This window comes from Pollachius pollachius (genome assembly GCF_949987615.1).
Source record: "Pollachius pollachius genome assembly, chromosome: 9".
NCBI lineage: Eukaryota > Metazoa > Chordata > Actinopteri > Gadiformes > Gadidae > Pollachius > Pollachius pollachius.
In genome coordinates, this window is record NC_136942.1 from 1,459,147 (window position 1) to 1,473,370 (window position 14,224).

Here is a 14,224-nt window from a genome sequence, read left to right on the forward strand (position 1 = left end):
ACCACCACGCCGCATTTACATATAGATTTGATGGCATTTAGCAGACCCCATTATCCAAAGAGACCTACAACTTTTCATACACACGGACTTACATAGCGACATATAACGATGCGACGATAACCCAAAATTTTGTCCATTGTTATCAACTGCCCGCCACAAGCTCTCTCTCTACCACGCGGTGGCGACATAGGCCTGCTTTTAAAAAATAAGAAAATATTGAGACAACACAAAAGAGGTATAATTCGTCTTCCCCGTAAGTGTTTGCAGAACAGAAACTGCCTGACGTCCTTGCATATCTTTTTGTAATAGTTAAATGATGAAATAATGTAATACACATTTTTTTAGAGTTTCATACAGGATTCTAATCTTGTTTTGGTTGGACGTTTGATGACGGTCAGGGGTTTATGGCGCAAGGCGGGCGTACAGAAAGCGGCGTACAGAAAGCTTGCAGCAAGCGTAACATCGAATCCTAGCCGCCCATTACAACATATCGTTTCAAAAAAACAAGCGCCCCCAGCAAGGAGCTATGACACATTCTAAGCGACACGTTGTTGTTGGCTTCGTCATCACACCGAGACCAAAAAAAATGGCTGCGCGTGGGGTCCTTCGCTGCCTGTCTTCCAACTTTTTATCCGTCTTACCTTCGATTGCACCTTCGGTCCAACACAATCCACGACTCCTTACATCTATATCGTCTTTTCAACGTGCTCTCACCACATCCAGTCGGCTCTCTGCAGGTATTTGAACGGGACCTCATTGCCAAAAAGCTACTCATGTAGCAGAACTAGCTAAGGGAAATGACAGTGGAGTCACCGCTGCGGGACGGATAGTTGACTTCTTATCTCCCGGGAGCGGTATCTCTAAAATGCATTGTACATTGTCTGAACAATATACATTAAAATCAAATCCGAGTTTGTGATTTTGTAAGCTGACGTAATGTTATCCCTCAGCGCTGAAATTCACAGACAAGCACGAATGGATCAGAGTAGAAGAGAGTGGAGTAGGAACCGTCGGAATCAGTAACTTTGCCCAGGTACTGTTCTTCAATACATCCCTTTGCAACACCACACACACACACACACACACACACACACACACACACACACACACACACACACACACACACACACACACACACACACAGGAGACGATGACTATGTTGTTGCATTTTCAGGAGGCTCTCGGAGATGTGGTTTACTGTGGACTTCCCGAGGTCGGCGCAAAGCTGGCTCAACAAGGTGGGAAGAAGTCATTAGAGGGCGATTGATAATTTAATACAAGTTGTACTCATATGACATGTTATCGATCTCCTAGTAACATGGTAATAAACAATTCGTGCTGTCATGTCAAATGTTAATTTCATGAGTGGCGTCATTCTCAAATTCCCATTTAAGTAAAGTGGACAACGTGGTAATTGTTCATGCTTTGTAACCCGATGCAATGTTTTGATGTGGGATATTGTTTTAGTTTTTTTTACAGTTTAACAGTTAGTTCCGACCTAGTAATATTGATTGTACAAGAGGCATTTCATCGACTTTGGTACTCGCCCTGCGGCCTCATAACTACGACAGAACCACAGCCGTGCTGATATCCAGTATAACGGCACTTCCTCGCATGTGATAGGGCTTAATTGTTAGAATTACAATTACAATTGTAATTGTAATTAATTGTTGACAGAATAGCGTCACCTAACGTCAAACTAAGACCTGCAGTTTGTAACCGCTTTATCTTTTTCCTCAGATGAGTTTGGTGCCCTTGAGAGTGTGAAAGCTGCCAGTGAGCTGTACTCTCCGCTCACCGGAGAAGTTGTGGAGATAAACACTCTGCTGGCTGATAAGCCCGGTCTGGTCAACAAGTCCTGCTACACAGATGGTAAGAGAAGGCACTTTCACTTGCCAGAACAACACAGGGCAAAGTATAATTTGTGGTAAAGTATTAAAGTTTCTGATCTTTTAGGACACAGAATCATTAAAACCTTTACTTCCACAATTCTGTGCTTTACAAAATGTAACTTTTGATTTTTAAAGAAGTTGCATCAAGACAATAACTTAAGTTGGAATTCAGCTTTACACTTCGGTAAAAAGCAGGAACATTTATTATTACAGTAGATCACACAAGCACATAAAAAAAAGTTGTAGAACTTTTTATAATAAAAAAATACTAGTTTAGCTTTACATACTTTTTGTCCCAGCATTCCCATGAATGTTTGTGAAACCACCATCACTTTACACCACCACCTTACACCAGAGCAAACGTGAAAGCTTAGCCGGCAATACAACTTTCTTGTTGTGATTTCTCTGCAGGTTGGCTGATGAAGATGTCCATCGATAACCCTGCTGAGCTGGACGCTCTCATGGACGAGAAGGCATACGAGAGGTACATCCGCTCCATCGAGGACTGATCTCAATCTCCCCGGCCGGTCCCACACGACCACACCTTTTCTCTTTACCACCGCTGGGAGGGGGCATGCATATAAACCCATGGCCAAGCGTCTACCGTTCTACACTGGAACGGTTATAAGTAAAATACTCTCAGCTACAGTGTTATTGACAGATCTTCCAATCACCCTGTCAACCTTTTATTGACCAATCAATTGCGCAAACGGGGAAGATATAGTGTTTATTGGCCCCGTGATTTCAAAACCCCCTCCAACCTGAAGAGTTTTCTAGTCTTTTCAAGTACGTTAAGACTGAGTTACCCCTGTAGGGGTGACGCCCTGTTGGGCCTTACCATGAAGTATAAGCACTGATGTAACGAAGACCTTGTTGGTAACGGACATGTTAGGTAGAAGGTTGAATAAAAACAAAACATTTAAATATTTTGTTTTCTCTATGATCTCTATCAATGTTGTGAAGTGGTCTGCCATTGCCAGATAACCAAGATCAAGAATTACAGTTGTGTGCACATTATGTGTCCACTGCCGCAACTCTGCACGGATCAATCTGTTTTGGATTACGGTCCATGGCACGTAAATAAATATCCACGATTTCTCAGATGAATGAGTGAAAACATGAATAAATACATAATTCATCAAATCATTCTGTCCATGGAAAATTTTTACTGCACCAATTATCTTCACCCTGGTTCAGGTGACAAATCATTTTAAAGCCAAGTCTATTTTTAAATAAGATGAGGACATGGAGAAAAATGTATGTATTGGTTTCAGGCCCAATGGCAAGAGAATGGCCAATCCGTTCAACTCCCTTACCTTGATCCCATCCATCAACTGTCTGGTGGATATATTATTGAACTACAATCTTACGGCCGACTCTTGCCAAAGTGACCTGTGAAGTCATGCACTCATTAAGGAGAAGCTGTCCAGCTCAAAGAGGCCTACCACAAGGGGGGGCCGAACCCACTACCTATTCGGTTGAGAGTCAGCACCCTAGCCTCTACTGTAGCCTGCCTCCTATTTCCCCTGAGGCACCCCCTGGGTTCCCCACGTCGCCCTGCTCTACGAGGATTTGCCCTTGGCCGCGGGAGTTGGCCTGGCTCTTCCCCGGCTGGGGGGAGCTCGGGGCAGTCCCTCTAGTATCCTCATATCGCTGTCCAGCCTCTCCCTCCTCTGCGCCCCCTCGTTCATCACGCTGGCAGAGAAGTCCCGCTGGTTGAGGAAGGCCACGGTCTCGTCGCGTTTGCGGCTCACGTAGCCCTTCAAGACGGCGTCGTAGGGGTTCGAGGCAGCGTCCGCGCCGGGGTCTTCCCATTGGTGCTTGAACTCCATGCGGGTGATGACGGGCAGGAGGAACTGCTTCGCGCCGGTCCTGAGCTGGTCGCCCCCCGCTGAGCCCAGGGCCTCGGAGACCAGGCGGGGGGGCAGCGGTACCAGGTCGCACCCGCTACGCTTGTCCACATACTCGCTCAACGTGCTCCGTACCAGCGCAACGTCCTGCAGAGACTGGCCCCTCCGCGCTTCTAGGTCTGTGACGATTGGCTCGGGGTAGGTATGTCCTAAAGCAACACCTGTGTTGGAAAAACAAACCACACACGAAGCAGGGATATGTAAGCGTCGCTCTAGGGCTGGGCGGTTAATCGGATTTTGATCACGATTGCGATTTTAGAGTCAAACGATCACAAAACGAATACAATCGAGTTTTAAACAAATCAAAATTCAATATATTCAAAAAATTTCTATAAAATGTTTTATAGAAAATGGATACAGCTGGATACATATCTGTACATTATTTTATATTTGAACATTTTCTATTTGACCATATTGTGGGGGTTTTTTTAAGGCGAATTTTCAAAGTTCTCAGTTACAAAGTGTTTTTGGGAGAGACATGCTGAATAAATACATCATGTTTTCAACCTCAAAAATAATCGTTTGAATAATCGTGATTTCAACATCGACCAAAATAATCGTAATAATCGAGCAACCATATGTCCCCCTGGTCGAGGGGGCGGGGCCGACCTGCACGCCGCAGCATGGAGGCGGGGCCTCTCCAGGGTTTGTGGATGATGTCATCGGGCAGCGCTGCAAGTTCAGGACACCATTTCCTGACGTAACTGCCACAGGGGTCACAGGTCAAGGCTGCGTCGACCGGGTGCATCACGAAGTTCCAGTGGTCCAGTCCGCACATGCCCCCGTTCTGCCACATCATGGCATCGATCGCCACGTCGGCGTCCAACAGAGTGTCCTGCACACACATCGAGACACGTGATTGGTCTGTTCGACCTCGGCCAGTTACAGTTTCAAAGGCTTTCACAGGCCCGCACTCAGTGCTCTCTATTCCATCATGTAGTCAACATTTTGCAGTGTTGTCTGATGCGTTTGACTGTAGAAATCTGGTTTCCCCAGACAGTGCACTACTTAATAAACATTATGCATTGTAAAGACCTACTGCATACTTATTTCCTCCCGCTATACCATAATGCATCGTGTTTTTCAGTGCTATTGCATTCATCCAATAAAGATGGCTCTGCACACATTTATTTATGGTTCTTCAGCAAATGAGCTGTCACACTGTGACCTAACATGAGTCGGCTTGTTTATGCGACCAATACGCGGCACGGCCATGGATTTATGGCCCATAATTATTGTCCAACATTTCTATATAGTTGAATAGTGTACAATGTTCACTATAAAAGGGCAGAGGGAATAAGTGCCTCAATTTGAACATAGCAAACATAAACCAAACGGCTAGATAAACGTATCTGCGTTTGAGAAGGGGAGAGAGTGAGTGTGAGAGAGAGTGAGCGCCCCCTACCTGGAACCAGAGGTAGCCCTCTTGCCAGGGCAGATGCAGGTAAGCTATGAGGAAGGACGCTACCACGTGTCTCATGTAGTTGTTGACCCAGCCGGTCAGCCACAGCTGCCTCATGGCGGCGTCCACCAGGGGGTAGCCTGTCCTGCCGCGCTGCCACGCCTTCAGGTGGCCCCGGTCACTGCTCCACCTGAGAGCCTGTGGGCGAGAGGCCAAGGAGCACACCCTGGTGGTCAACCTGAGAACTACACGTCAATACGAGATCACTTTATAACGGCTGGGAAATTCTTGGGGCGTAATGACAGCACAATAAGACAAAAAATAAAAGGATGAAAATAAGAATAAAAATACTAATGATTATAACTTCAACAATATATACAAACCTATACATTCATTTTAGAAACGAGAACAATACAAAATAGATCTGTTGAAACATGTATTTAGATGTGACATGATCAGAAGATGAAAAATTATCTGACGTACGAAATTTCATGCAGCGTCTTGATAATAGAGGATAGATTTTTTACAGCGCTTATCTCAAAGACGCTTGAATGATGGATTATCTGTACAACACATACAGGCGGGTAACGACAGAACCCTCCAGTGCGTCTCCCCCAGCCAGGCCCTACCTTATACGCCGGCCGCAGCGACTCCCAGGGAAGGTCGGGGAACAGGGACAGCTGCCAGTACGCCAGGTCCCTCCAGGCCAGTTTGCGCTGGAACTTTTGGGGTCTGCACCGTGCACTTTTGGCATCCCATAATAACCAGCGTGGACTGATCTGCCCCCAGTGGAGGTAGGGAGACAGACAACTGGTGTTGGGGGAATCGGCCCGTCCTGACTCTTTCTCGTACCTGTACACACCTAGGGTAGCAACTCTCTTTAGGTGTGGGAAATTAATGTGCCTGAAAACCCTATACTTGTTTGTATGTTGTGGTGCGGTCCAAGTGGATATCTCCCTTTCATTTTTGGATTTCTTCCCCACTGTTTACCATCACCTCATTGGGGGAACGGGGTAGTAGCTGTTGTTAATGCGGTCTGACCGCAGTGGTTCTCAAATTTGGAGCTGAAGAGTCAACATCTTTGGTCATTCTTAGGTTTATATACTGTTTTAATACAGACTTATTGAATTAAATTGTTTTTGCCAGACCTTGTGGTCATTGTTGATACATGGCATCCCCATCGTGCCCCTTTGGAACTGGTCAGACCAGTCACAGTATGGTGTCTGTGTTTTCAGTGGGTTTTGTTGTTAATTCCGTCTCACTCAATTCGTCTGCATGCACACAGGAAACGCGGTAATACCCTGCCTACCACCATAACCAGACTTCCTACACGCCAAGTGCATTTAATTTCACACAGGAATGCTGATTGTAACAAGGTTTCCAAACTGCCGTGTAAACACTGAAGCCCAATTAAGTAACATGAACAATGTTTACACATTCAAGGCCTACGATGGCACGCAGTTCAAAACACTTTTTCTTGTAAACTTAAGGGCTGATTATGGTCCCACGTTCCCACAACGGGCCTGACGTGCGCCTCCCAGAAATGTTAACCTTCCGTCGAGGCGACGATTGGTCTGCTTATTAAAGCCGACGCAGAACCATAAAGGTTCATGAAGCATCTGCGTGGTCATTGCATTGCGTGAACGTGGGACCATAATCAGCCCTTTACCGATCAATCATCCCCTTCTGAACTTTTTGTGGGAAAGCAACAATAGTATTTAAGAAGAAAAAATCTCACCATCTTGCAGAAAGGCCTCTAAACGTGCGTGAGCACCCTGCTCGCTAAAGTCCCAGGAGGCGCGGATGTTGGCCGCCCAGTCAATCTGTACACCAACATAAACCCCATGTGTTAGTCTTATGTCAGTACAAGTGGTTTAGTTTAGTTTATTAGGATCCCCATTAGCCATTACACCAGGCGACGGCTACTCTTCCTGGGGTCCACATTTAACAAGAAAAACATACACGAAAACAGGATAAAGAAGAAAATAGAACAGATAAAAAAATAAATACAAGTTTGAAATCATAGAGAGGGAAAAGAAAGACATCATACATAGGTAAAATTGTGAAGGATGTTTCATAGCACCACTCCAATAACATATTTTATGTTATTATATTTTAGTTTATTGCACACAATGGCCTATATTGACAGGTCTAAATAAACTATTGTAAATTATTGGTTTATTTATTCTATGGTTAGTGACTGTTGGTGACAACATCGCCGTGGTTACTGACCACGGTGCCGTCCTTCCTGCGGGGCATGCGCGCCAGGCCGAGCGCATCGAGGGGGGCCCCCGGGGGCCACTGGGATGGGGTCGGCATGGAAACGGGCGGGTCGAGGCTAGGGCCCAACGTGGTGCCCGGGTTCTGCTCACAGCAGCCGATGAAGTGGGACACCGAGCCAATCCCTGAACGCTCAGGGGAGGTGTATTTAAGTTAAGTTCTCCTTCATTGTCCCCTTTTGGGGGAAATTCTTTCTCTGCTTTTGACCCATCCGGGAGCCGGAGAACACACACACACACACACACACACACACCGGCATACCCGGAGCAGTGGGCCGCCGCAGTGCAGCGCCCGGGGAGAGTGCTGCTCTGCTACTCCCCCCGTCCACATTCTTTGCCTACCGGTCGGGATTCGAAGCGGCCACCCTCCGGTTACCTCTCCAACTCCTTAACCAGTAGGCCTCGGACGCACCGGATGTAAGATGCTATCAGCAACATTGAGTAGGCGAACAGATAAAGAAATCCCCTGTAGTCACCTCATCAGCATCCAAAATGTACTTTTTACCTGCCAGAGTTGAAAGATCTGCTTGCCAAGCAATTGTTTTAATGTGTTACCCTCGAATTTGTGTAACCTCCTAGATCTATCCACACTTTGCTGCTGGCAGGTTTTAATTCAGACACATTGACCTTAGCTTGCGACTGGGTTAAGAACTACTATCAATGGGTGATGTATCAGCAAGATAAGAAATCTCCTGTAGCATCACTAGCATTACCGTTATAGCAACTATATAGCAACACCAACAGCGTCCACAAGTAGAAACATCTGCTTGCCAAGAAATTGTTTTCCTGTGTATCCCTGAATTTGTATCACCTGCCAGATGGTCAAATCTATCCACGCTTGGCTGATGGCAGGAGTTGATCGCCACGGAGCTTAGCTCGTGACTGGTATAGAACCACATCAATACTGGCCGCTCACACTAACCCCAGCAGGGCTTACCTCTCAGCCCCACTCCCTGGGTGCTGACGGAGTAAGGGTCCCGGAGGCAGTAGGAGTGGACCATACGACACGCCACGTCGGCCCGCTGCAGGCCGGCCGCCACCCGCTGGTCCCTCTCCCTCAGCCAGGGCTCGTAGAGGGCCGTGGCCAGCACCGTCCGCGCCCCCGTCTCCTCCACCAGGCCCAGCAGGGCCCCCAAAGAGGACCCCGAGTCGGCCTTCAGGAAGACCAGGTGACTGCCCAGACGCTCCAGAGCCGCCTGGAGACACGCCAGGGCCTGGTGGAGCCAGTACTTACCTGGGAGGTCAGAGGGGTATCATGCGTTTACTCGCATTTTCAATGCAAAGGGGACGTATTATACCACCACGCCGTTTTTTTCAAAATGTGCAGCTTCTGACATCACCGGTGGGCGTGTCCACCTAGATGTGTGCTGGATAGATCAGTCCACCAGCCTGCCCAGTGGACTGTAGCAAACGTTGCTCCTCTACCCGTCACACACATCTGTGACGTCAGAATTGGCACATTTTCAAAACGGCGTGTAGCGGCTAATCCCACTCATACCTGGTGGTACACCCCGACGGACGATTGTTCCCCGACACGGACCAGGTTCTACATAATTCTTACCCAACGCATGCTTCTAATTACACACGTATCATCGTTGCACTTCATCGGAACTTACATGCCCCTCCGGTTGCCATGGTAGCCCCCGGCCCCTCCTCCTCCTCGGGGCTCCATATGAAGACGGGGATGACGGGCGCGCCCGCCTGCAGCGATCCAATCAGAGCCGGGTTGTCGTGGAGCCTGAGGTCCCGGCGGAGCCACAACAGCACAGGGGGCGTGGCCGAGGGCGAGTGGGGCAGCCCCACCACCGCACGCTGGCCACGCCCCTTACCTCGCTGACGCCGGTTCTTGGAGCGCTGGGGCTTCTGCGATTGGTCGGGGCGGCTCCCCTCCTTGTCCAGTGGGTCGTGGGCGTCGTCACTAACGGCGTCCTGCCGCCGGTCACTCTGGTGGAAGGTGGGAGAGGCAGGCCGACCGGGGACCTGTCTGTGTGTAGAGGTCTGCGACGCGGTCGAGTGTGTGTCTGTGGCTGCAGGGAGGGGGGTACGGTCTCCGGGGGGGTGTGTGCGTGGGGTACCAGACGGGACCCCAGAGCCCGTCGGTGGTAGGTTTCCGCCGGGTGTGCGTCCTCTCCCACCTGTAGCTGCCGATTGTGCGTAGCTGAGTCCAGGGAGGGCCGTGGTTTTAGACCCGGTGGCACCGCCCAGGATCAAACCCCCAACCTGGGGTTGGTACCCCCCCTGCCGCGCCGGAGGCCGGGTCTCCGGTCTGCAGGCGGGCTTCGGCTGGGTCTTGACCTCAAGTAGGGAGAGCGCCAGAGCAACTTCTAGCTCATCTTCTTCATCCTGTTGGTCAACAACACACGAGACAAACAAAGCTCATAGCCAACCTTCAATATTAATATTCAATATTCAATATTATAGGAAATACAGAACTAAAGATTAGTCAAATATGTAAAACATGCACACTCCTGTTTACATACATTATGAACGCACTCCTATATACACTACTCGTATGCATAACATTTTTTGCATTTCAATTTTTTACTATGCTGTGTAGATGGCTCATGCGCGCGCACGCGCATAACTACACGTATATTTGCATATTAGAGTCGATCGAAGTAATAGGAGCAATTTATAATATGACTTGTAACGGGGAGAGAAAAACTCGGGTCTGTGACATGCAAACACGCACACAGGCAGCTGAATTCCGTAGTAGACCCTTACTTTTGAGAAGTATTCCACATAAATGGAGATGAGCGTGGCGTGTTGAGAGGGGTCCACAGCAGCCAAAGGTTGAATGAGGGATGGAAAGACCGACAGGGTTTCGCTGTGTCCCATGGCAGATACACAAATACCGAAGAACCCCCCAGGATCCTCTCCACCTAACACCAGTTGTTGTAACGTGTTACTTAAAGAGGCAATGTTTTCGGCCGCTCCGGCTATTGTCCGTTTAACGTTCATCTTGTAATGAATGAACTGTTCATATAGAACAATGCCACGAACCTATTGTTACGATCTGACTTGTGCCCACTTAAGTCAGGAATTTTTGCTGGTTACCAAACAGCTGAACAAGCGGGTTACACAAGCCACGAGTGAATGTTTTGTAATAACCAGCCATGACCCGGGAATTGTAATACCTCCGTGGCGCCAGTAGGTGGAGCACAAGTCCCATCAAGATGGGAAGAAAGGAATTGCAGCTACAGTGATTTTTTTTTTAATGTATTCCTTATGATGACAGGAATTATGTCTTTTTGCATGTTAAGCACGTTTTCAGAAATACCTTTATCATTTTTAACAGTGCTTTACTAATGACTCATCAAAGGATTTAAACATAATTTACTTTTTTGGAGGATTTGCATACAACTTGGAACAAATAATGGAATGTGACAATATCGTCGGTCCTAGCCACACTTCTACTCATAAACCTCTTGTAGAGTGGATAGTAATCATCCTAGCATCCCACAAAGGGAAAAATCTATTCTAATAATTTTACCTCAACAGGGAATTGCAAAATACACTTGACGGTAATCTTTATAATGCTGTCTGAAAAGTAAGTGTTGTATATAAGTCATGATGTGACGATAGCTGTGGTACGCGGGCAGAATGGAGGATGGAGAAAGAGAGAGGTGGAGCGAGGGAGAGAGAGGGAGAGAGAGAGGGAATCAATAGTGTTTAGACAGAGAAGTGGAGTCTAAGTGTGTGATCAATAGAGAGCAGAGAGGAGAGATTAGCTGCTTTTCTCTCTCAAACTAACGCTGACAAATTGGTGAATTGGTGTATCGGCCCTTGGGCTAAATGGATTGACCTGCTGTTTCCATGTTCTACCGTGTACTGTCAATAAAGATCGGTGTTCAACGTGGCTCTCAATGAAGGGTGTGAGTGAGGCAAAGCCACGCGGGGAGGGAGAGAAAAGGGGAAAATGGAGGGAGTACAGGAAGGCAGGTTGCTGCGACGTTGCAGGCAGGCTGGCTGCAGCTCAGGTGGTCAGAGCTGTGTGTTTGTTTGTCCAGAAAAACACCACCACAGCCACGGCCATGTCTCATTACCATGCACGTGCGCTGATACGGCGAGCCTCGTGCACGGCGTTATGAAAAAAAAACATAATAACATCTCGAGCAAAATTAATGGAAAGACAGATTAAAAACTAAGTGGGAAGAAACGGGGCGCTGCTATAGCTATTTGCAACTCATAAATCATTCTGACACGCCCACGCATATATAGACACGGCATATGCTCACACACTTGCGCGGACACACACACACACAGACATACACACAGACGCACGTACACACACTTGCATAAACACACCCACACATATTCACACACACACACACACACACACACGTACTGTAATTAACCACAGGCTATTTACTGGCTCCTGCTGTAAATTAGACATGCAGACAGAGTTATTACATTAGGGGGATCTGCCATGCAGAATACCAACAGAAGAGGTGGGGGCGGGGGGTGGGCGGAGGAGTGTGTGCAAAACAACCACCTCCATCTAGCACAAACAAAATGTAACGCACGCCAACGCACACGCGTGCAGCCAAACACGGAAAAGACACACGGAAAAACCAGAAAGAAGATACAGGAGGAATCATAGGGTTACGACGCCAGTGGAAAGGAAGCTCCTTCCCAGAGAATAGGGGCCTCCAGCTCTTTGTTCCCTGCTGCATTTCATTATCTGTAACGCCAGCCGACCCACACACACACACACACACACACACACACACACACACACACACACACACACACACAAACTTGCACCTCCCCCTTCCCTAAAGCAGTCTGCCCGCTCCTCCGGGCTGGGTGCAGCCGGGGAGGAGAGGAGAGGAAATAAAGACGTTGTCACTGAGAGCCGCGACTCCCTCATGGCCGCCATGGCTGCACGGTCATCCCGCAGCGGGGTTTGAAGACGCTGTCAAGGCTTGCCACCGAACCCCCTCGGGGCCGAGCTCCGTGGGCTGGCCCCGGGGGGGGTGCTGGGGTCGAACCAGAGGGGGGGGCCTCCCCTCACATTCAGCATCGGCCCCAATGTTACAGAATGAGTCGCGCTGAATGAGGCAAATATTGAGCTGTTGTCTTCAGTGGCCGGCCGTTTTGTAATGCATTCCTTGACCAGTGTGTGTGTGTCTGTGTGTGTGTGTCTGTGTGTGGGTGTCTGTGTGTGTGTGTGTGTCTGTGTGTGTGTGTGTGTGTGTGTGTGTGTGTCTGTGTGTGTGGGTCCGTCCTCTGGCTTCCCTCTGCCTCTCTCTCTCGTCCAGCCCTCTCCGTTCCTCTTGGTTTTCCCACGGTGATCGATAGCTCATTACAATCATTGACTGAGGCTCATCAGCACCTGTTTAGTCCGGAGACAGAGAGAGAGAGAACGGGAGAGGGACAGACACACACACACACACACACACACACACACACACACACACGCGCGGAGAGAGAGTGAGATAAAGCGAGAGAGTGTGTTCTAGTGTCTATTTGTGCGATTAGATGGTATTGATAGATTAAACTGAATCGGTCTGAAATCACAGATTCCGATTCAATGTCGCACGCTTTCACCCCCCCCCGTCCCCCAGCCAGTGGTTGTTTGTATTACGGGGCTACATCTTACTATGCACCTCACGTGGTGGTCGTGGTTTGTTGCTATGGTGATTGCCAGGGGAGCCAGAGTATTATAGGTGTTTATCCTAGACAGGAGGATGGCTGCTCACCGTCTAGCAGGGTGCTCTGAATGTACCCCCTCTGTAGGATCAGCTGCAACAGACAAAGGGAATCACACACACACACACACACACACACACACACACACACACACATAAACATAGACACATAAATACAAATGGACACGTACGCATAGACATCCACACACACGCGCCCATACACACACCTACAAACAAACACATACACACACATACATAGACACACATACACAGAAACACCCATATACACACACACACACATACATACACATACACAGACACGTTCACACACGCACACACAGAAGCAAGCATGCAAACGCACACTTACGCACACAAACACACGCCGAACACACACAGACACACACAGGGCGCGTAGCAATGCGTGTGGACGGTAGATTATATTTATGGAAGAAAGACCTTGTTCAAACACTCCTTTGTGGGTTTAGTACACCACCACTGCAAAAGCTTTCTAGGTTGAGCGACCACTAAAAATGGAAGAAATCAAAGAGAGAGAGGGAGGCAGGCAGCGAGGGGGAGCATTGAGGGAGTCCATTGGAGAGAACGGTTAAAAGCACAGACAAGAACTGTAAAATGGGGCAGACATGAAATAAAAGGTCAAAATACGACCAAAGAAAACCCCCCCGTGGTTTCATTCAGTGGGTGTGGGAGGTATAGCGCAAAGGGGGTAAAACAGTGTAAGAGAGAGAGGGTTTAAGGAACAAGAGATATAAATAGAGGGAATTCAATGGAGGAGTGAAAAGAGAACAGGTTCCCCCCCCCCCCCCCCCCTCTCCCCATGCATAAATTACACACGCCATTTACATATTCATTATATGTTGTGTACTAATGAGAGTGTTTGCTTAATAGCTCCATCACCACTGGCAGCTTTTGTTTGATTAAAAAAAAAAAAAAATGTAGAGAAGAAGATGAAGGAAAAAAAGCAGCACTTGGTAATCTCATTAAGTGGGCTGGGGGCCGGTGTCCACTGCGTTTTATATTTATGGAGGAGCACATTAACCAAATGTCTGTACCTGGCCGTACAGACCTG

The 14,224-nt window shown here is 48.1% G+C and overlaps 1 protein-coding gene across 1 annotated transcript; it reads left to right on the plus strand.

Moving 5' to 3' along the window:
• Positions 1-580: 580 nt before the first annotated feature.
• On the plus strand, positions 581-3,014 carry gcsha (glycine cleavage system protein H (aminomethyl carrier), a). The gene is made up of 5 exons (XM_079742960.1): positions 581-737; positions 951-1,033; positions 1,175-1,238; positions 1,741-1,872; positions 2,304-3,014. The coding sequence occupies exons 1-5, from the start codon at positions 587-589 to the stop codon at positions 2,399-2,401; spliced, it is 528 nt and encodes a 175-aa protein (XP_079599086.1). The 5' UTR covers positions 581-586; the 3' UTR covers positions 2,402-3,014.
• The last annotated feature ends 11,210 nt before the right edge of the window (positions 3,015-14,224 follow it).

Bases quoted from the DNA above. Each gene is read 5' to 3' on its own strand.
- gcsha (XM_079742960.1), top strand. From the start codon at position 587: ATGGCTGCGCGTGGGGTCCTTCGCTGCCTGTCTTCCAACTTTTTATCC. The intron at 1,034-1,174 runs GTACTGTTCTTC...TTGCATTTTCAG, and splicing joins GAATCAGTAACTTTGCCCAG to GAGGCTCTCGGAGATGTGGT. The intron at 1,873-2,303 runs GTAAGAGAAGGC...ATTTCTCTGCAG, and splicing joins CAAGTCCTGCTACACAGATG to GTTGGCTGATGAAGATGTCC.